At 47.2% G+C, this 22,829-nt stretch overlaps 7 protein-coding genes across 7 annotated transcripts; 4 read left to right on the forward strand and 3 right to left on the reverse strand.

The window, feature by feature from the left end:
* Window positions 1–1,637: 1,637 nt before the first annotated feature.
* TGAM01_v207328 (hypothetical protein) lies at window positions 1,638–3,756 on the forward strand (the record flags this gene model as incomplete). The annotated part of the gene is made up of 2 exons (XM_024550065.1): window positions 1,638–1,646; window positions 1,693–3,756. The coding sequence occupies 2 exons, from the start codon at window positions 1,638–1,640 to the stop codon at window positions 3,754–3,756; spliced, it is 2,073 nt and encodes a 690-aa protein (XP_024405153.1).
* A 246-nt stretch (window positions 3,757–4,002) lies between these two features.
* TGAM01_v207327 (hypothetical protein) lies at window positions 4,003–6,270 on the reverse strand (the record flags this gene model as incomplete). Its single annotated transcript, XM_018807594.1, has 11 exons — window positions 4,003–4,041; window positions 4,106–4,185; window positions 4,257–4,472; window positions 4,529–4,637; window positions 4,691–4,756; window positions 4,813–4,963; window positions 5,019–5,178; window positions 5,246–5,633; window positions 5,691–5,773; window positions 5,832–6,013; window positions 6,218–6,270. 11 exons carry the CDS (start codon window positions 6,268–6,270, stop codon window positions 4,003–4,005), a joined length of 1,527 nt encoding a protein of 508 aa, XP_018659238.1.
* Window positions 6,271–9,556: 3,286 nt separating this feature from the next.
* Window positions 9,557–11,641, forward strand: TGAM01_v207329 (hypothetical protein; the record flags this gene model as incomplete). Its single annotated transcript, XM_024550066.1, has 3 exons — window positions 9,557–9,954; window positions 10,008–11,192; window positions 11,260–11,641. The coding sequence occupies 3 exons, from the start codon at window positions 9,557–9,559 to the stop codon at window positions 11,639–11,641; spliced, it is 1,965 nt and encodes a 654-aa protein (XP_024405154.1).
* Window positions 11,642–13,406: 1,765 nt separating this feature from the next.
* Window positions 13,407–14,549, forward strand: TGAM01_v207330 (hypothetical protein; the record flags this gene model as incomplete). The annotated part of the gene is made up of 2 exons (XM_018807592.1): window positions 13,407–14,005; window positions 14,063–14,549. 2 exons carry the CDS (start codon window positions 13,407–13,409, stop codon window positions 14,547–14,549), a joined length of 1,086 nt encoding a protein of 361 aa, XP_018659236.1.
* Window positions 14,550–15,720: 1,171 nt separating this feature from the next.
* TGAM01_v207331 (hypothetical protein) lies at window positions 15,721–17,641 on the reverse strand (the record flags this gene model as incomplete). Its single annotated transcript, XM_024550067.1, has 3 exons — window positions 15,721–16,313; window positions 16,649–17,190; window positions 17,259–17,641. The coding sequence occupies 3 exons, from the start codon at window positions 17,639–17,641 to the stop codon at window positions 15,721–15,723; spliced, it is 1,518 nt and encodes a 505-aa protein (XP_024405155.1).
* Window positions 17,642–18,271: 630 nt separating this feature from the next.
* Window positions 18,272–19,282, reverse strand: TGAM01_v207332 (hypothetical protein; the record flags this gene model as incomplete). Its single annotated transcript, XM_018807590.1, has 3 exons — window positions 18,272–18,721; window positions 18,783–19,196; window positions 19,253–19,282. 3 exons carry the CDS (start codon window positions 19,280–19,282, stop codon window positions 18,272–18,274), a joined length of 894 nt encoding a protein of 297 aa, XP_018659234.1.
* Window positions 19,283–19,948: 666 nt separating this feature from the next.
* On the forward strand, window positions 19,949–22,252 carry TGAM01_v207333 (fungal specific transcription factor domain-containing protein; the record flags this gene model as incomplete). Its single annotated transcript, XM_024550068.1, has 4 exons — window positions 19,949–20,410; window positions 20,465–20,871; window positions 20,946–21,036; window positions 21,104–22,252. Coding segments are annotated over 4 exons (2,109 nt in total), but the record flags the coding sequence as incomplete, so codon positions are not given.
* Between the last annotated feature and the right edge of the window lie 577 nt (window positions 22,253–22,829).

Here is a 22,829-nt window from a genome sequence, read left to right on the forward strand (position 1 = left end):
AGAGTCATGACTCTCGGAAGTTGGGCTGTCCGGACGGCCTCAAGCTGCGTCTTCCGGTCACATGCGTATCAAATGCAGATTAGGTATTTTGCGGTATTTCAGTTGCTCCGAAGTAGAAATGAAGAAGCCCATCCAAGGCGCGTGTCGTTGCTCGTGACAGCCGAGGCAGCTCAGGAATCTGCACATGATGCTGATTGTTGGTGTTGCGTCTCGGTGCTCTGTTGCTTGCGACTGTTTGTACTAGCTATTTTGCGCCACACTCGCATGCTTAACCAGCCACATCACCAGTCACATCACCAGCCACAGCCACTGCAATCTCCCATTGAATCTTGATCCATCTTGATATCTGCCATCGCAACATCGTGCATAATGGCTTGTTGTTTTACGGCGTTTGGGTCCGCCCATGTAATTGCGGTTTGCAAGATGAAGGAGCTGAGCTCCAACTCTTCAACTCACTGCCAACTCTGGCAGCTGAGGCCCTCGCCGGCCCTGTCCAGTTTCATGTCGCGGCGCTACTTTTCCACCTGAAACACTCGACGACGCACGCCAAGTTCCCACGAATGAGTGCGAGCGTTGCATTCGAGGCCTCCTTGTCGCACCTTTTGCGCTGCGTCCAGCTTTCTGTCTTCGCGGAGTAATTGTGGCCGCCTTTTCGCGATTGCCTAGAACGGAAGCGATGCCTCGACGTCGCTGCCAGCTCGACTCTTGAGGCGGTCACGGCGACATTGTTGCGCCTTGCCCGACTTTGTCGTGGAGATGCAAACTTCAAGCTCAGGCCTCGAGCAAATCGTCAAACCGCCGCGAGCATGTCCGGCCTTCTCCGTGCGGTGCCAGAAGCTTGCCATGAACCCCTGTCTCGTTAATGAGATTGAGATGAGGTGGGTATTTTCCAGCTCCCACTGCTAGCATTACAGCCCTTCGAGCTCGTCGCTTGCTGCAGATTCCCGCGACATGGGTCCTTTGCTCTGTATGCTTCTCTGCGTTTAGTGAAGCTAGCAGCATTGCAGTCCGTCCGTCCCAAAGGGTCAGAAGGGGGAGGCGCAATATGGATCTTCAAGGCGTAACAGAATAGAGCTCTGCACCAGCTGGAGTCAGGATGTTTTCCCGATATGGTAGTTCTTGAGATGGCTGCTACGCGTGTCCCATGAATCCTTGCTCCATAATATCATTTGAAGATCCGGAACGCCAAGCGGTCATCTTAATAGCTCACCCCCACGATTTTTTTTTCTTTTCCTTCACACTTCCTCTTTGACAGAGGATGGGGAACAGTTCTATGCTTCCTTGACCCTCTTTTCACTTTCTTTTTCTTTTCTTTTCGATGGTATGGGAGATTGTTTGTTGTGCTAATTTTTCTTTTCTTTGTTAAAGCCGGAACTGGATTTCGCACGGGTCGATGATTTTTCACGCCTCTTTCCTTTCGAAACGATTTTTAACTTGGGTCTTGTGATGAATTAAGCGCACGTTGATTGAAGCTGGTCTACACGAACGTTGCGTTACAGTTGGGGGATCGAGAAAGAGCTTGGGCAGTGTACTATGGCGCCAACTTCAAGGATACAGAGACGGCAAACGGATGTTGGACGTTCCGATGGACTGGTAGAGCGGCAGAGGCAGACACGTGACGCATCGTGTGCGAAGAGATGGCTGAGGTTCAGATGCAAGAGGAAGAGTTTGGACGTGAATGTGTCTTCACAGGGACCGACCGACCACGACGCAAGCACATCTCCTAGGTCTTCTGGGAGCGACACCGAGGGAGAATCTGGAGATGGATCTGCGGCAAGCTTAGAACCGGCGGGCGAATCATTCTCTGCTGGGGGGTTATTGAAGAGGGGCTTGGGGGACCTGCTGGACACAGATGATGAGACTGATGACGAAAGTGGGAACGAGAGTGAGGACGAAAGTGAGGACGAGAACGACAGCCGAACCCACGTCGATTTCGGCCTACCTATTCCTCTTTCTCATCCTCTCTCGCAACTTCTCTCTCATGCACCGCTTCCCTTACCATCATTGCCGCCAAACCCAATCGCTGCTCTTCTACCACAACTGCCGCCAGCATCCTCTCCTCCGGAATCATCTCCTCCAAAATCATCTCCTCCGACAGCCGGCGCTCCTGCATCGTCACCACAACAGCCACCACCTCCTGCAGCTTCTCCCGCGCAATCCCCTGCATCACCCGCAGCATCACCCGCAGCGCCCCCCGCGTCTGCTCCCTCTCAATCGCATGTTCCGCCGTTCATCTCTATTCCTCCTGCGGCATCCCCCACAGACGGCATATCCGAAAATCTTGGAGCTCCATCGCCTTCCACTACGAATCCTCCTAGATCGTCATTTAGCGCACCTCTACCCAAGAGCACGTCTACCGGCGATGACAGTGACGACAGCGGCGACGACAGCGATGACGACGGTGCATCAAAATCAACCGGCAGGCCTTCCTCAACACGAACTCGAACCACCCTTACGGCTATTGCGCCACCTTATGAGTCGCAGACGACAGGGAGCTCGGGGGACAGATCCACCATTAGCCGTACGAGAGACGCACCTAGCTCTTTCACAACATCCGTCATTGCGCCAGACCAGAGTGCGAGGACAAAAACGGGGGCACAAATGACAGCAATGACGAGTACTGCAAGCCCAAGTGGAACAGCCGCAGCAGTTCTGGGGCACGAGGCACATAGGCTGAGCCCAGCTAGCGAGAAAGCCGTCATTGCGTCCACGTCCATTGGTGAGTGTGTATCCTGGGGCGGCATGTTTCTTCTCTTCCTAGTGTTCACAAGACTTACTATTTTGGCATTAGGTGGTTGTATCATCCTTTTAGTTCTCGCCTGGTTTCTTTGGCGCTCGGCCAAGCGTAAATCTGCTGGCAGAAAGAGCGCTTGGCCAGCCAGCCGAGACATGCTTGACGGCCCTCGGCGTGTTTCTAACAGAGTTGCGGATCGATTTACGTCCATCAAAGGCAACCTGCTGCCAGCTACCTTTGGCTGGTGTAGCATTGATGATTCCAACGATGAAGACGGTCCCGTAAACGAGAAGCCGGCCCCGACGCGTGCTCCGAAGAAGGCTGGCTTGTTGGAGAGGAGACTGGGAGCCAAGACACCACCCCAGAATGTGACGGTCAATTCCTACGGGATGGTCTTCCGCACACCGATTCTGGGGGACTCAGTGTCGGATATCCTGGAGAGACCTAAAATTACACCGCCGCCGGCTACTGGGGTCGCTCGGGAAAAATCCAAGCAGATGGCGGCGGCCCATTTGGAGAGCGCAAGAGCGAGTGTGAGTGCATACACCTCGAGATCGCAATCTTTGGCACCTTCGCGCAAGAACACCCGCATCAGCGATGTCTCCTCTTTATCGTCGGGGTTTGGTGATGGGGACATCATCATTTTTCAGCCCCCCACTGCTGCTGCCACCTATGCTGCCACTCCAAACCGATCTAATACGTTTGACTCAAATATTAACCTCAGTGCCGTCAGGACTAGCCCTGAGAGGAAGAGCTTCGGCAGCCGATTCTCCCGTAACAACAGCAGAGACCACAGCAGAGACACTTACATGACAAACTCCTCGGAGGACCTGCGTCCCCGATTCCGCACTGTCTCTTCCTGGGTTCATCAGCAGTCCCGTCGAACGAAGCAACGTTCCGCGGCGAATAGGAGTGAAGACCGTGGGATGGCGACACCTTTGCCAGAGCAGGGATTTGATATGATGATGCCTGATGGAGAGGTGCCGCGGAGGGTTGAATCTTCGATGTGGCAGGAGAAGTGAGATGTTGTATAGCGTGTGATTTGGTGTTTTGTTCTGGGAGAAGGAAGAGCGACGGAGTTTGTGCATAAGTAATAGAAAAGGATTACTGCTCAGCCATTTCGACATAATCTCTAGGGAGAATTCGGTTCTCACCGAAGCCTTATATAATTGACTCAGGCTATCTAAAAACATCTATCTCATCATAGTCGCTTCTATGGTTTCTCATATCTGTACAAAATAAAAAACCTACACAGTTCTATCTATCCGTTATTTGTACGGAAACATTTCCCAAAAACCAATTTCCATCTTTCACGTTCGTTTTTGTTAGTAAAACGTCCTTTCATATTGTTGAGGCTGTGATTGTTCTTACCTTTGTGGCGTGTACAAAGATTTTAATCAGTTCTTCTATCCGACTAGGCGACTGCAGCCTGATGTTCTTCTCAATGAGTTCTGCCATTATCATTATTAGCTCATTTCTGTATTTTAAAGTTGGAAAGTAAAAAGCAAAGTAAAATACGCACCGCTTCCTAGTCTTACCGCCTCAACATAGTCATCCGCATTGTAATTCTCAATCCACGCCCAGTACGTGTTCCCGTCGCGGACCGTATCCGCATGGGCGTGGAGCATCTTTGCGACGGCGCCGTAGCCGAGGAGGCATGGCGCGAGGGCCATTTGGAGGGCGAGCCAGTCTTCGCTTTGGCCGACGTCGAGGACGTAGCGGGTGTATGCGGTACAGGCTGCGTTTATGTGTGAGTAATACTGAAAGGGGATTCGACAGAGAGGGGGAGCTTACCTTGGAGTTCTTGCGTTGCTTGGATTTCGGGCTCGGCAATGCCAAATGAGTTGCAGTAGTTGATGTGGAGCTTCATTTCGTGGAGAATGTGGGAGACGATTTCGTTTGACTGGGATGATTGTTAGATATGATTGGTTCTGGGCTTTTGAGTGTTGGACGTACTCTGGAGATGTCGCCGATGCTCTTTGCTTTGTATGCTGCGAGCGCATTTGCTCTGGAAAAGTGAATCTGTTGACTGGATGTCAGCTTTGGCTGTACGAACAAGAGCAAGGGAGAGATCTTACAAGGTAGAGGTAGTCTTGAACAATATAACCTTTGAATGACTCAACCGGCAGTGTTCCGTTGCCCAGGGCCATGACGAATGGATGATAGACGAATTCGTCCCATACGCTGCGTACGGCTGGGTGTTCTAGCAGATACTCAACAAAGTATCCTCTGCGTGTGAAGACCATTAGCCGAGTAAGGAGAGTAGTAGAGGTGGGCTGCTTACGGAGAGAAAGGAAGAGTGTATGTCGAGTGAAAGTGATCGAGTGGTCCGTTTCCACTGCCGAGCTGGGGCGCTGTCTTGATGCCTGCTTCGATGTAGCGACAGGCGCCGCGGACTGCGGTGGGCATGTCGGCGCCTTGAGCGACTCTCGCTGCAATGGCGGCTATGAAACGGTAAGTATGATGCTCCTATGTAGCTTTCCTCGCTCTTATGGAGATATGGGTACTTACAAGCTAGAGAGCAGCCAGTCCCATGAGTGCTTGTGCTCTTTTGGTAAGGACTCTGCACTCGCAACACACTTCCTTCAGGCCCGACTAGGACGTCAACAACGATTTCCTTTTCTTCGTCTGTCTTAGCTACTGTCAGATCCTTGCGGAATGGCATGTGGCCGCCTTTAACGAGCACCCATTTAGGGCCTAGTTGCTGGATTTTGCGTCCCATGGCTTCGACGTCGCTGACGGATTGGATCTCATTGACTTGTTGGCCGTTTTGCGTTAGGAGGAGGGTGGCTTCTGGGATGTTGGGCGTGAGGATGGTGGTATGGGGGAGGAGGTGCTGGGATAGTTGGGCGATGGCTTCGTGGGGGAGGAGTTGAGCGCCTGATGTTGAGACCATGACCTGGGAAGTTGTTAGTTTTTGCATCTTAAGAGAAGGGATGGTGTGGTGGTTATTTACTGGATCGATTACTAGGGTTGGGACGTTGAACTTTGTGACTAGCTTTGCGATGACTTCGATTGTTTCTGCGGATGCCAGCATTCCTTTTTTATATGTCTATGTTAATAGGATCGATTTAATAGTGCAAGAGACGGGACTCACCCGTTTTGATCACGTCGGCTCCTACGTCCTCAAGACACGCCTCGACTTGTCTTCCCACGAAATCAGAGGGTATGACATGTACGCCTGTGACGCCTTTGGTGTTCTGGACTGTGAGCGCCGTGGTGGAAGTCATTGCGTAGCAGCCGTGTGCGGCGAGGACTTTTTGGTCTGCTTCCAGGCCGCTGTGATGAAACGCTCGTATTAGTAAACATTGTTATACAAAACATATCTTCTAAAGAAAGAAGCTTCGATGAGACTGTGAAGGGAATTGAATTGAGAGTCGAATGAGTAACCATCGTGCATAAAACGATTCATGCAACACATAGTAGGAACGGATATAGTGAGGGAAAATGACTACATTGAGAAACAGGAACAGGTACACTCACGCTCCTCCAGAGGGATCTGACCCGGCAATGATCAACACCCTGCCTTTAACCATCTTGGCTTCGCGGAGTTATGAGATGCAAATCTTGATTTGTCGAAAAGAGCTCAGAGAGATGTGAAAATAGGAAGGGCGCGACATGATGTAGCGATTTGATGTCTGCGGGTGGGGCTGAAAATCTATGGGTGTCGGATTTATGTGGGGTATGGACCGAGTACGGATTATGGTCTTTGTATTACAGCTTACACTCTTTCTCGTACTTCATAGACTGGATGTAAAAAAAATTTGTCATTAGTCTGGGAAAAAGAGAGGTAGATAAGAGAAAAAATATCTTTGCAAAATATGTAAACGACTGTTTCTTGTCTTGGGGAAGGATAGTATTAGCTCTATCTCTGGCATCGGATTAATAGTTTCGGTCTTGGCGAGTTGCTTGGAGCAATTGAACATGGTATACGGCTCTACCTCTTGATAAATTGCTTGCAGCAGTGAGAACTGGTGATGGTAAACAATGCCCTTTTCACAAGCTACCAGAGGCTGTAGGAACAACTGATGGAGAGCCGCTAGCTCTTGGTGGGTTGCGTGTAGTGATAGGAGCTGTTGTTAGCATACCATTGTCTCATAGTGAGCTTTTTGTAGTGATAAAGGCCGTTTAACTTCTTTGATACTTACTCCTGATGAATTATTTAAGGCAGTAGCAGCAGCTCTTGGTATCCCGCTAATTCTGGGTGAGTAGCTTGTAGCAGTGGGAGCGGATGTTGTAACGCTACTACTACTGCCGTTGCTGATGATGACGTTGAGCTCGGCATTGTTGATATAACCGGCGGCCTATATACTAATTAGTTCATGTTTCTCTTCTCTCTTGAGGGCTTGAAACTTGCTTGAGTGCATGAACCCGTAGTTGCTCCAGACTGTGGTCTAGTGAAGGGGCACTGTGGCCCGGTGTAAGATGGGTTTGCCATCTGGAAGAAACGCGCATAACTCGCAAGTCTTACAACGGTTTTATTGCTTGGAACGCCTGCCTTGGTAGTTATAGACAGTGCCTGAAATGTCTCTGTAAGGTTGACTAAACGGATACTCAGTTGGAACATGCTGCATGGATGATATTGTTGTTCAGCTACAGCAATTGAAAGAATGAGATCTTGCCATGGCTCCTCAGACAACCCTCAACAGAGCAGCCGGTATCGGCCCATTAGGTTCCATATCCCACTGGCCATGTAAATCATCTTTGAAATAAGGTAATTGTCAGTGACATATAGCTATACAACAAGGGATATCTGCGGGCAAAGGCTCTACTTACACGTCATGTATATGATGTAGTCGACAATAGAGGCAATATCAGCAATGGGTAATCCTTGTAATACTAATATGAGGCGAATGCGGCTATAGAGAGCGAAATCCCGCTAGAAAGTGCTGCTCTTAACGACTGGAGGAAGTTGAAATAGTAAGTCCCTTCGCTCGCGCTCCCTGGAGGAATGCCCTGTATATAGGCTCACCCTAATTCTTTTGTCAGCTCTAGTCAATCTGTATTATAGAAAACAATAGCTGTCTAACAACTTCCGGGGTATTCAGTCGATATCGACGCTGTCAATATTCCAAGTCGCCACAAAATTGACAATGCTTGTAAAACATGGCACCGTATTGCGGTAGGTCGCGGAAGATGTCATAAGTACTTGTACCGGTACTGAAAGCCCAGCCGCCGAAAGATACGATTCGCTTGAAACTCTATAACAAAAGAATTTAGTATAGCCTGAAATTTCTTAAAACTGTCAAAGCAGGCCTTCTGTCGGATACAAGGTCCCCACTGCCCCTTTATGCCACTGATATCAGCCTGGTACGTTTGCGAAACATTTGCGAAAGCGAAATGGACATGTATAGCTAGATAGAGTGTAATTGGTACTCATGTTCAGGCAAGATGCGGAGTATTAAAGGCTTCGAAATAGCCAATTCTGTATACTTCGGACGAGCCAACGGCGTTATTAACAACACCAGAACCACAGTTCGAGATGCGGCCATTTTGCCCAGTTGCGGCAGTGCCAGGAGCATCTGTAGAGGCACTGGATGGTGTACAGAATTCGTCTGTGTTGCCGCACTGGCCCATACGTCGCAGCAGGCATTCAGCGGACACGGGTTCAGCGATTCCTAGCTTATTCCATTTGCTGGCTCTTGTGTATCAGGCACCTTATGGTCCACAGACGGTATCGGATATGGGAGCTGAGAATGGGGGTGTCCCAGCGCTGAGACAAATGGTTTGTTCAGCCTGGAGATGGTCACATTTTAGCCATCTCCAAGTGTTGCTATTGTAAGAGTCAATGTCGTCAACAGTGAGTGGTTCATAAGTGACGGCTAGCCGAGAACAATTATCATCTTCTGTACCAGATAACTTGCGCAAGAGCCGTGTGGGTTTGGCTGGGGTGCATGATTGGGAAGTGACCCAGAGGAACAACAGATGCAATGCCCAGGAGTAAGTGTTGAGCAGCGATTGGCCCGGAGGTTGTACTGATAGAATTCATCTGCGGTAATACCGCACTCTGAAGCCAGAGATGCGCATGAGTCTCCGGACTGCACGCGCACCGTTGAACAGATACCTCCCATTCTGGATTTTATTGCCCAAAGAAATCGTCCTGGATTAGATGACTATGGGAAGACGAGCAATGGTCAACAAGATTAAGAAAAACTGATGGCTTCTATACAAAAAAGAATTCCTCGGCTTCCCCATTATTACGATATATTGTAGAGGTACATTGACATTTATGTGGCGTGCATTCCCAGTGAAAGAGCCGCAACATTCTCCTCGCTATATTAACAAGCATTTTTCGGCTAGCCGCTAGGCTTAATAACAAACTGTCAATCATCTAAGATCTATTTTGTGTTGTATTATCAGCTCCTCGTCGTGATCCGTCATGCCACTCTTAAATTTGGGATGCATAAAAACAACTTTAATTTGCCTCCAAACGGCAAGGCATCTAAGGGAGCCACACATAGACTAGCTTGATGGTGTTAAACTGTTGTATCGTTTGTTATGCGAGGGTTGCATGCAACCCGAATCAGATAAGGAAAGCAGGCTGAAATTTACCCCGCATTTGATTAAATAATGCTTGAGCTGAACTTGGAACTTTTGAATTTCCAGGCATGAAATAACCTTGCAACCAACAGATAAACAGAGGTTTCGGGGAGCCATCAGTTTGCTAACATTAACCTATATAAACAAGGCTCCAGCATGCTGTATCCGGAATGAATAATTTTCCATAAGCTTTCAACGACAGGCTTGAAAGTTTATGGGTATCTAAAATTTCCAGAGCCAACGACAGACCCGCGTTCTCAAGACGCGCATCCACGCCTAGTTATGCTTCCAAAGTGGGCAACTCACCCCGCTGGGGGGACGATGGCGATCATGCTGCTATTCGGCGCTGCATTTGCCATCGGTCATCACTTCTTTTACCAGAGTCTTTCGGGAAACCCGCCACCAAATGTCGTCTATTTCAGAAGCTTTGCTGGCGGCTTAACGGGACAGCAATTCAACCTGGCCGTCGGATCGGTGTTCGCTTTCCTTGTCAACTCTGCTCTCGGTGTCGCGATACACACTGCGGCAAATCAAGCGCTGTGGGTAGCGATTAGAACGAAGCCTTCAAAGCTAGGGGTAATTGATAATTTAGCAACTGCAACAACTAACATCTGGAATGTATTTGACTTCCGACTATGGAAAAGCAGCCCCATCAGGATGACTTTGATCACAATTTTCTGGTATGCATGCCTCAGATACCATATGTGGTAATCAGTCCACTTATAGTTACCAGGATTTTATCTGTGGCATTCTTTATAACACCAGCAACCCTCAATATCAAGTGGTCAATGACAACATCCGTCTCCATGACCAGGGTCCCTCAAGTTGACTTTACCAGTCTCAACTTTGCCGAAATACAACTTGAGCAGTCAACTTCACCTGACTATCGCTACTACAACCCTCAGTATCCTGTTCTGCAGGTTGTAGCGGAAAGCACAGCAGGAGGCCGTATCTTGCCAATATCGTCGCCCCATCAAAATGCTACATGGGTCTTGAACTTTCCCGGGCCAGCACTATCGTGCAAAAGCCTTGACAATAGTTCGGCCTTGTACGACAATATTACGAATAATATTCTCGTAACAATGTCAGTAGGACCTAGGGAAGACCAAGTACGTGCGTGTGCATATTCTTTCGGCTACATTTCTTGGGTGCCAGAGGCAGAATATGGAGGCTCCGATATCAATTCTTTGCCATTCCCTGGCATGTCATTGAGTACCAACAACACTCCATATGGGCCACCTTCGCGGGGTGTTGGGCCGATATATGCCTCGCCAGCCAGAGAACCACTGACACTCTTCATCGCGGCCCTACCAAGCATGCATTTTAGCAATGTGGACCAACACGCGTGTACAGATTACAATTCAACTTCTTTTAGTCAGAGCGCTCTTGATCAAGTTGCCAATATGACTATAACAAAGTGTATGATGTACAACACCTCCTATGTGGCTAATTTCACATACATCGATAACATCCAGAGCATTGAACTTACGACACAAGGTTCGTTCAACAATATTATAGGCCAGCCCGGAGTTGCAGGCGCAAACCTGGTGAGCTACCCAGAAGCAGGAAGTGACAAGATTAGCTACAACGTCTCCTTGGTTGAAACATTCGCCTATCAGGCCATTATGGATGCTTTCGGGCGCATGTTCGTGGGAACCATCGCCTATGACGTCTCGCAACAGAAGCAAATAATTGACACTCAAATGGCGATGACACCGCTTCTGAATACGAAAGAATTCAACTTTATACGACCTCTTTCTGAAAAGTTTTCACTACAGGAATTATTAAATGGTGCAAATGGTCTTTGGAATGGAGTTTCTGTCGAGCAAGCGCCTAATTCAACCATTCCCATGGCCGGTGTGATAGAGGAGCTGTTCCGTAATGCTACCATATCTCTAATTAGCAATCCCTTGTTCCAGTTAGTCAAGTCATTCTACGAATTTTGCCGCCAAATTCCTTGTATACTTCCGCTAATATACCCACAGGCCCAATTACTCTTCCCCCTACGCACCTCCAGATATAGACGTGGCAGTGACGACTTACGGGTTGGTCTACTTATACGCAGCTCGAACGCTCTTGCTTGCGTATGCCATTGCTCTAGGTATGACTCTTCTGAGCATATTACTCGGTGCTATTTCAATCTATCATAACGGTGGCTCTTCATATACGACCAAAATCTCTACGATACTACGTGCGGCCTATTGTATCGACTTTTCGGAGCCAATACGACCTGAGGATACTGACGGTAAGGATCCGACGCCAAGATATATTAAGAAACTTACAATTTCTTTTCCGCCGGTCGGAACTGCTGTGCGTTACAACAAGGCAGCGCAAAGTTCTGAAGGGGAGCAGCTGCAGCAGATATAGGGTCACTGGCCGTAGATGAAGAGCTGGGGCGGTAATCACAAGAGTACAGCTTGGCCTTTGTCATTGTATCTTGCAGATAACAGAAACGTATAGCAATGCCGATCTATTATCAATTTGGCCATAAGCAAATCTCTTAGCATACATTTACAGTTAAACGTAGTTTTCTAAACCCTACTTTATGCAGCTCTAGAAGTATATGTTTGGCCTTGTATTTCATGAGCTTGTTAAATCTATAGAAAAACTGAAAGAAAGAAAGATGAAGAAAATGTAGCTATTAATCTTGACGTAAGCTCTATATAAAAACTTACATGAATTGTGATGGAGCAAGGATAGTCGCTGAGCAGCCTGGAACGCTACTACTGTAGGAGTACCTCTTTCAGGTCTCTTGTTTAGGGTATCCACTTGAACTCAGGCCGTCTCAATAGCACTCGTCCGGAGAGGGCTGCCAACAATATGAAGCGTGGCGGTTCAATCAATGCACTCCATTTTCGTTGTTAACAACGCCACAAATGCACATATATAGCGGTCACTCGCTGACCAATTACCAGTGCGATGTAAGAATGCTAATTATATGGCCTGCTTACTATGCGAGGTAGAATGCATCTACATATCCACTCGCAGACCGATGGGATCCTCAGCTAGCCCGCTCGGTTTCAATAGCGATGAGGATCAAATCCAGCCGTTGTAGAGCTATAATATGGCCTCAGTATAGCGCCAAATATCTGCTAGATCTGTGCATGGTGCAATGATACTCCGGTTTCACGATGAAATCCTTCGGAGGAGCACAGCTCAAGGATAGTTTCATGACCGGGGAGCATTGCAGCTACTAGCGATAATTCCATTTGCCTCAGCTCTCCTAACTCCATGCATATGTAAGTAATCAGCCTATGACTGGCCCACTTGTTTGCCTTGTTAATTGAGCCGTACACGAGCTACATACATGCATTGGAGGCTTTTATCTTCCTCCTATAGGTAATCAAGAGAATCGCCACCATGCACAGTAAGTGTGGTTCTAGGAAAGGGAGAAATATTGTCAGCAATATGGCTTTGAAGCTTTTGTTCGAAATTGTCACTCCTATTATTAATAATGCGATTTCAGCGTCTACAGTATCGACTTGCCACCTGACTGTTCGGAAAAACTCCGAACAGAAATATAGATGATCTTGCAAGGATTGGAATGACCCCACAAATAGGTTTAGAGTAGTACGTAGGCTGATCGTACAACACAACGCTCGCTTAGCTCGCTTGTTTCCCGTTCGTACTATGACCTTGGGTAAGAGACTGCAAATTCCGACCTTGCGTTTCATAGATTGAAGCTCGAAATCTTTATGCTGCAGCAATATTACACATAATATCTCTACGAATAATAAACTCACATAGATTTGAAAGTTAATCTATGTTGCGAAAGATGTATTTCCAACTTGAGGACTAGTGTCCATGACCCCTGGCGGCGCGCTTATAAACCATCCCACATATCTCCCTTACACGCGCGGTACGTTATAATCGCAACTAATTTCTTCGGTGAATAGTGTGGGCTCTACTACTTGTGAGAAGAACAGTTCGGAGAGGGCGTGGGTTGCGATACAATTGAGCAATTGAATGATCAATCATGGAACAGCGGTGTACTTCATTCTATAGCCAACCCAGATTGGGGTCTACTTGTAACTGAGTATAAAAGCCTTGGCTGGGAACCGCATCTATATTGTTGAACTTGGATCATTTCCACATCATTCAGCACTCTTTCACAATCTTCTTCAAGTCCATCATGTCTAGACTTTTGACCGCAGCCCTCCTTCTTGGGCAAACCTTTGCCTATGACACTGTTCTCGGGTTCAACTCGGGCCCGACAGTGGAAACTCGGACAATTGATGAAATCTATAAGGCTGCCCTCAAAGAGGGTGGCACTGTTACAGTGTGGCATGGAGGCGATGAAAAGGATCAGCAGGACTCTCTGAAAAGCGCGTTCGAGAAGCGTTTTCCCGGGATGACTCTCAATATCACCGTGGATCTCTCCAAATATCTCGACGGCGAACTTGACCAGCAGCTCTATCATAACAATGTCTTTGTCGATAGCATCGTTCTTCAAACGCTACAGGACTACCCACGTTGGCAACAGGAAGGCGCTTTGCTCAACTACGCCCCCGTCGGATTTGACAAAGTGTATCCAGCATTCAAAGACTCCATATCGGCTTCTTGGTATGGATATAGCGCCTTTTTCTGGAGTCTCTCCTGGAATCCTGCCAAGCTGCCACATGTCAGCAATATTTCCTCTTACAGCGACTTCCTGAAACCAGAGTTCAAAAACCAGCTTGTCCTTACATACCCCAATGACGATGACGCTGTTCTTTTTGCTTTCTATCAGATGTAAGTTGACCATTTCAAGAAAAGAAGAAGAAAACGTAGCTTACAGGATACATGTAGTATGCAGCAGCTTGGAACCAAATGGTTTGACAATCTTCTGAAGCAAAACCCTCGATGGGTTCGTGGGACTGCTACTCCCCTCACCATCTTGAGCGGAGCCAACTACTCTCAATCGGCCACATTTACAAGCTTTGGTGGATTCAATCCAGGAAAAAACGTCAAAATCTCTTTTCCGACCGACGCAGAATTTGTCAGCTGGCCCCAGACTGCCGCAATTTTGAAGAATGCGCCGCATCCTGAAAGCGCAAAGCTCTTCCACAACTTTCTCCTCAGCTCCGAGTTTCAGAAAACTCTCCCTTTGAGTGCTCGACAAGATATCAACTCTACTGGCTCACCCTACCACGATATCATGCACACACCTCACACAAACCCGACCACGTTTGCTAGATTTATGAGTGATCGCGTGACGGTTGAGCGGGTGAGATTTTTCTTCGAGAATCGCCTAGGTACTGCGCAAGGATTAAGCCCCTTGATCGATGATATTTAGGGGTCATGTCGATACCTATATGTCGCCCTGGAATAAGCGTGCTATCCGTGGCCAGGAGTAGTCAAAATTGTTGGAATGATAAAGCTAATTCGATGAGTTCGTATTGATAGTAGCCAAGCATAGTTAACTAATAAATTGAAGAGAAAAGTTATTCAGCATCTAGTTCTATTATCTCACTATAGCTAAAACATAAGCTACAGCTACTACTGCTACTACTAATACTAGTAGTAGTAGTTTTAAGTGTATATACATGTAATTCTATGTACATGTTGATCAATTGCATTACTAAGCCATAGTTGAGGCGCTGAATAGTAAAAGATCCTCTTCTCGCTTGGATTCTCTCGTTACGCAAGGGTCCTTTTGAATCATCGCAGGAGGCGGCATGAGAAAGAGTAAATTAGACCAGGGCTGGTAGGTACAATAGACTAGTCAATATTAGTCGCATATAACTTGCTTGTGACAATCAAGTACGGATCTATATAGCACTTAAGCCTGGCATCCTTGATGAATTAGAGGCATGCTGGTAGGACTGGCACTAAAGAAAGCGGAAAGACGCCACTGTACCCACGACAAGAACAAAGTAGTCCTAATCGTTGGGTATTCGTAGACTTCTGTACAACATTAATATGCCACTATGCTACGTTTATATATGCCAACATTCAGTAATAGATAGAGCGAGGTCCCCTAAGAGAGATAAATAAAAAGCCTTGGAACCGATCAAGGTGTATTGAAATCAGTCTGCGGATTTATCATGACTTCCCTCAGACATCACAATGAATACACACGATATCAAGAATGATTTTTTTTATCTCGCTGACAGCATTACTTATATTGAGGCCTACCGCATTAAAAGTAGATAGATGTCCCATGTAATCCATGTCGCCTTCTAACCTAGCTCGCTTTACAAAAACTCCACAGTATAGTACAAAACGCTTGAATGTTTGACCTGAATGGCTCAAGTAAATTGGTTGGGCTTTCCGCCTCCCGTCTCCAAATTCACAAAACTCCCTAGATCCTATGTCCTCTAAATTCCAACTCTTATAGTGAAGCAACGGGTATGCGCCATCAAAAAGAAAAATAGCACTATATTAATAAGTATGTTCAAGAATAATCTCCCTGCTGACCTGTTCAAACTTTTCGGTGTTTCTCCATAACTCATCATCATGCTGTACTACCATTGATGATGCTGGAGAAAGGCGGTAACTTCGTTATCAAAAGCCGCAAGCTCAGCTGGCAGTAACGATAGATCGCTATTCGCAGAATTCGGAGTGAGATTCGAATTGGGGGTATCACCCTGCTGCGATGCATCGCTCTCCTCATCCAACCTCCAATCATAAGGCTCGTTCTCCAGGATTTTCTGCGTGATTGGGTCGAACACTAAATCTTTGAGCAGCAGATGTCGATAGATGCAAGTCCCGCGCGACTTGAAAATCTTTTCGGCTGTTTCTTCGAAGGGGACAACGTCGTACGCGAGAGTTGAATGCGATTGTTTCTCAGCCACTTCACCCCACTGAGCGATAATCCGCCTCTGAGCTCCCATAGCCTCTGCAGAGCTTCTCCAGGTAATCCTGGGCCGACCATCTTCATAACAGTACCGGAAGACGTATGCGCGGCTTTCCTTTTTGGCGCGGCAGATACCCCAAAGCTCAAAGATTTCCAGTTTGGGAAGTGACAAGGCTGCTTCGGCCGCGAGGATTATCAGGGATTCGAATTCTCGTCTGCTTCTTTCTGGTGTTGAGAGGGAACAGCGCAGACTAAGACGTTCTAGAGAGCTTTCAACCACCGTAGGCGAATCAACCAGTCCAATAATAGACCGAAGGAAAGGCAGTTGTGTCCATCTGCCATGGCGGACAAAAATATTCCAATCTCTGAGAAAGCTTTGCCATCTCCTGAGGCAAGTAACCTTGAGCATGTGGAGAAATGTCGGTTCCTAGGCCCCTGTCGAGGTATCTGCGCTCCTTTCTGGGGATCTCCCACTGTGTGAAAGAGAGTTGGCGTAGTGTTTTTGGCAAGGAGGGCAGTAAGTGCTGTCGGACGCCTGAGAAGAGGGTATGTTAGCTTTCAGATACTCACCGTAGCGATTGGCCCGCGTTATATACCTCGATCAAAATAAAGCTGCGAATGAGGCTCTAGCGAAATAGTTCGCTCGAAGCGGAACCATTCCAAGGCCACAAAGCTTCGGCCAATTAGCCAGGACAACGTCCTTATATGAATTTCCCTGAAGAATTGTCTGCGTATAACCAGACCTTTGACCATGGGAACGGCAGCAAGACTCTTAGCTTGATTGGTGAAACGGCCTTTCTCTCCATTTTGTGGTTGCAAATAGAGAGGAGTTCCCTGAACCCGGTTGATGTGGTCGCCGCTCAATGGCGGAAGCCCGCTGAGATGAAGAAGGCCGCTAACCGGGTCACTCATATTCGTCCGGTGATAGTCAATAATACTACCCGCAAGGTCGAGGTCTTCGGCGTAGTGAAATGGATAGTCGTCTTTCATTTCGCATCGAGTAAAACGATGTTTGGTATCGCTGGGCGAGGAAGCGGACAACATCAGTTCTACTCCCTGAGCTCCGTGTCTCGCGGGATCCCAACGTTTGAGAGTTCCTAATAGGGTCTGAATACACGTTGAGAAGATCATGTTGTTGCTGCGAGAATGTGTTAGCACGGAATACGCAAGTATCAGAGTAAGAAATGTATAAATGCCTCAACATACTCTCGCTGTGTTGCCACATCCTCTGGTTCATCACATTTGGGGCACTCGTACTCTGAAAGCTCAACTCGAAGCCAGAGCTTTTGGATATACGCCAAACGAACGTCATCTCGTCTGACGACTGCGTCAAACTCTTCGACAGATTCGGGATTCAGAACAAGACGACGGAATGTACGGGCCTCGAAGAAGATCTGCCATTCAAGGCACACCGAAGCATATTGGGCCACCGTTGGGTAGCTCATGCCGTTGCATTGCCCCCCTGAATCAGGCAAGCACACAAACTTCAGTATCATTTGGCGTACTTCAGCTGGCAGCGAAGCCCACAGCCTGGTCTTCGTGGCTGTCGATGGCGACTCGACCTCGAAGGCGTCGGATTCTACATCCATAACGACGAGAGATATAGTAAAAAGTAATTGATGATGTTCTGTTGGGAGATGATAGAATGGAAGAGCTTCTCTCAAGATACGATTTGCGGGCTCAAATGGATGATGTTTTTTTGTGATATAGTAGAATAGAAAGATGTTGTTTGGGATACGATCTGTGGGTTTCCTCACGGGGCCGTATCTACTATTTAAACAAGCACAACCAAGAATACACAAGTTTGGTGGGCAGGGGAAAAATCAAGGGCACAAAAAGCCACATTGCCTTGATGGCCAGCAATAAAGTTCAAGATATAGTTTCGCACCACAATAAAACTCCACATTTAGCTCAGCCTATCAATACAATAATAGTACAGAAAAGGCGGATAATTCGTTCATGATTCCTTAGTAAATGCACAAAAGTCAACTCTGATCACACAGATCAGTGTAAACGATGAAACAAAGGAAGCATACAGATACCCAATATATTTCTCCTCAATGTATAGGTTTGAGAATGTTTAAATACTCATGCGTAGCATACTAGCTAAAATTTTCCATACACATTGAACACTGAATAACCCCAACTGATAAGCTTTCCATGCTGGCTTATTTCAAGGTATCAGCCAAGCCACGCTGTATCCTTTTCAACTCTAACTCTCAAGCAGCAACACGTTTAACAGTGTCAGTGACAGTTGCAGGCTTTAGTCCTAGAAGATTGTTGGCTAAAACTTCATCCTTGGTATAGTTAGACTTGAGGCCAGGTATGTCACCAAAGCTTGTTGCTCGGACCAGCGCAAGAGCGCCGTTGAAATCGCCAGCGCCTAATTTCTGGTTGGCAGCATCAACCTGCTCCTTGGTAGTGGTATTATTGACTGTCCATTTAGCGCCAGTGATCTCCTCCAGCGCGGCGAGAATCTCATTCTGAGTAGTCTCAACAGAGGATATGAAGAGATACTTGTTGGCAGTTTCCTCAGGCTTCTTCAACACAGCCGCAGTAGCTGCACCAAGATCCTGTTCATTAGTCAGAGTAAACTTTTTGTTGCCGCCATCCCAGATGGTGGCGGTTTTGTTCGCAAGATCAAACTCAAGGAAGCCATTTGCAAGGCCCTATTACGCGTCAATTTAGCCTTTCGCGTCAGTCATGATCAAGTCTTTGAGAAGTACTTACCCAGTCGAATAAAAGAGAGGTAGCAATACCTGTCCAGGAAAAGTTGGCTGATTGTTTGGCCTTTAGATACTCAATGAATTCTGCTTTCGGGGCAAAAAGAGGAAGCAGCTGGAGTACACCAGCATCCTGGCTACTGGCGGAAAACTCAGAGGGTAGGAAGCGTTTAACACCAGCGCTGATGGCAGCGTCAACGACCTTCTTCTGCTCGCCGAAACCGGCGTTACCAAGGGCTGAGATGACAGCGTCCTGGCCTTTGAAAGCTGCCTCAAGGTCTCTGTCAGAAAAGTCTGACTTGTAAACAGTGACTCGAGCAGGGAAAGTGGCAGAGCTATCTTTGCGAGAAATAACGGTAATGTTGAAACTACCGTCAGCGACCAATTCCTCGAGGATGATCTTGCCAATATTTCCACTAGCCTAGAAATATGCGAGTCAGTGATGGGAATTGGTCTCATCAATGTATTGGAACATACACCAACGAGAGCTACGTTCCTGTAGGCCATTTTGGATTTTGGGGAAAGTATGTTTGCTAGTTGGAGTAGGAGTCAGGAAAGAGAGATGAAAAGACTTGATATATCAAGTCTCAATAAGTGATGTTTTACAGAGAAGTGATGGTGATTGATCAAATGCTTTGATCTTCTTGGGGAGAAGACGGTGAAAGATGGAGGGCATACTCGCCCTTTTATATTTGAAAGTGATTCTTAAAGGAAGACTTAGCTGCCTATATACAAAAAGAAACTGGTGAGAAGCTGGAGATACAAAGACGCTCGCAGGGAGTATCTCTAACAAAATGGTAACTTTGTGCATTGACAATGACTACATGTTTCCACTCTCTCGTAGCTAGATTACCTCCATCCAGCAGGGAAAGCAATTACACCATTCTATGCCAATGTCTCTTTTGGGTGGGACTATTCGATCAAATCTGATCATCAAACGAGGTCCTGGCGCGAGACGCTGGAGTTGTGGGACTTGGGCTGTACAATCGCCGCGTCGCCATTGGTTCGCCTCTATTACATCCCCGGCGACAAAATGACGCCGCTGCTTAGAAATGCGGAGGCAGCTCCGTCACCTCCGCTCTCGCCAATAGGAGCGACCTCCGCACCTCCGTTACAGCTTAGACGTAGAGACTCTCACAAGTCGAGGCGGTGACTTTCTCTCCATCTTTACTTTCGACATCAGAACCAGGAGTACAATTTGGCCGAGACCCTTTAATCTTGTGGCTCGAATCTCTCACATTATTAATCCATTACATTCATCGATTACCGCTTCATCGCCGAGTAGCGATCGCAACACTAACGCCTAACCTAGTCGACCCTAGTCTTCAACTCATGGCTCGAAGAGTGGTTGCTCCAGGACACTCTTGTTTCGAATGCCGTCGTCGCAAAATTAAATGCGATAGGTCACTGCCCTGCTCCTATTGTGCCCGTATCAAACTAAAATGTTCATACCCGTCATGGCGATCAAATAGAGGCAACCCTGGGGAGAGCGACTTGGCAGCCAAAGTACAGGCTCTCGAGAGCACTTTGCAATCTCTGGAACAACGAATAACTCGTATTGGAGACTTATCACATGTGAATGCAGAGTTGCCCAGCAGGCAGGATCATACTGAGCGAGAGCACCAGTCCCCTATCGTAAGCATCTGATAGAAGCAGTGGCGTATACCATAGCTGATAGTCTGGTTCTAGGAGGATGCACATGGATTGCCAAGTTCATGCCAGGCTACGTCACGAACTGCGCAGTCAAACTCCAATCAAGATAAAGCCGTTACTCTATCGAGGCATTCTCTTGTGTTGCAAACTTTACCATTTAACAGCTTACGTGGGGTAACACAGCCTCTCGAAACGCTTCACCCTCCTCCTTCAAGCATTGCGTTCATCTGGCAGACATATCTCGATGCAGTCGATCCGCTTGTTAAGGTCTTTCACGTGCCTTCTATCCAAAGACATGTGATGAGTATAAGTCAAGGCCGAGAGATACCCGACGCAGCTACGGAATGCTTGATGTTTGCTGTATACTATTCTACCATAATTTCTATGTCAATTGTGGAGTGTCGTGAGGAGTTTGGTGAAGAGAAACCACGTTTATTGCAAAGGTTCGTGGGTTCGCTTGTTTTTTTTGTGTCCTTTTTCTCTTTTACTGCAGCTCAATGTCATTGACCGTTTTCAGGTACCGGGAGGGAGTCGAACGAACTCTTGTTCGAGCAAACTTCTTGAGCTCAAGAGACATAACAGTATTACAAGCATTTGTCATATATCTGGTAAGTATGCTTTCTGTGGAGCAGAGTGGAGGATCTGAAGTGGCATATCTGATAGATTTAACAACAGATCTGTGGACGGCTAGATGAAAATGGCCCCGATGTCCATGCCCTTATCGGAATCGCGATTGGCAACGCTATGAAGCTGAGCCTCCATATTGATATTCCTGGAATGTCTACATTTGAGACTGAAATGAGGCGTCGGCTTTGGTGGCAGATCTGTACCTTGGACGTTCGTGTTGCCGAAGTTTCTGGCAGTGAACCATTCATTATTGAGCCAAGTCTCCATACAGAACTGCCACTTAATATCAACGATATAAGCCTGGACCCTCATATAGGCGAGTTAAGCCCGCAGCCAGGACGAAGCGAAATGCTGTTCAGCTTGGTGCGCATAGAAATAAGCAATTTTGCGCGACGAATAGTGTTTTCGGATCAATTCTGCCGAATTAATCACTACGGCATCATGAATGAAGCAGAAAAGTGTCAAGTAATAGATGAGTTCAAGGGGCGCATTGAGAAACAGTTTCTGTCGCATTGCCATGAGGCGATTCCGCTAGATTGCCTGATAGTTATGAGCAGCAGGCTGATTCTTGCAAAGCTGAAGCTGGCTGTTTATAGGCCGCGCCCAAATCAACATCCCGAGATGCCCGTGCGAGCTAACTATAGAAACGCTTGCGAGAAGTTTTTGGAACAGGCACATGAATTGCGACAATATATTAGGGGCCGCCGGTGGCTGTGGTTATTTCAGTATATTGAATGGGATGCGCTTGCATATCTACTGCTAGACCTATGCATCACGTTGTCATTGCCAAGTCTATCGCCAAATGAGCTCATTACAGCGCCGTGGAAAGTGGTTGATGGCATTTATAATTACTGGAAAGAACAACCTGACGTCCATCGAGACGGTGGCTGGATGAAGATTGAGAAGCTTTACTCAACCGCTCTATCTGTAAAGGAGAAGGCTCAAAATGCGACGCAAGCAACCCAGATGATTCCATCTTATTGTTCTCTGGAGGCACATGATCAGCCTGAAGATCCGTCCAATGACATTGAAATGCAACAACAGTACGGATCAAGTCCAGATTCTGCTTCGGCTGAAGAAGCCCAAAGCGCTGCAACCACCACTGACCTGCCTGGAGCGGGGACTGCTTGTGAGTGGAGCGCTTCCTTAATAGAGACATATTGGGAGGTCGCCGGGCATGGGAGCGAAGGATTCTAGTGTAAGGCACTCAAAGTAGTGTTATAGTTCTTATAGACGGAAATCATTTCCTTGGATATGAACCCTGACGGGTGCAAAGGTGTAGGTAGTCATGCGTAATGCGATGAGTGCAGCGATTTATAGCAGTAAAATCAGCCCATTGTCGCACCAATTGTTGATTGGACTATCCAGCTCAGTTCAAAGAGTTGTTGCCATCGTGAAACAGAGCCACAACCTATGCTGCGGTCACTCATAAGCATGGATAAGCCACTCACCGCTGATAGCAATATCCTTTGCATTGAGGCTCGAGCTCCAACACTATGGAACATCTCTGGGTCCCCGAAACATCCCCCCGTGTAATCAGTAAGTCAGATAAGCAAAACTCTTGGCGTTAAAACTTGTGACGGTAGATTATCACCACTGGTAATTCTAACGACGTTTGAGAGACAGTGTAGCGTGTACAGGTAGCAGGAAGAGTGAATAATCTGCAATGGATTGAACTGGACTGTTTAAGACGATAAAATATTACTGAACATCCGCAACGCAATAAGCACTAACATTGCATTAAGCTAACTACGAGCCGCATGCGAAGTTTCTA

The sequence above is a fragment of the Trichoderma gamsii genome (assembly GCF_001481775.2).
Source record: "Trichoderma gamsii strain T6085 chromosome Unknown Scaffold_27.2, whole genome shotgun sequence".
NCBI lineage: Eukaryota > Fungi > Ascomycota > Sordariomycetes > Hypocreales > Hypocreaceae > Trichoderma > Trichoderma gamsii.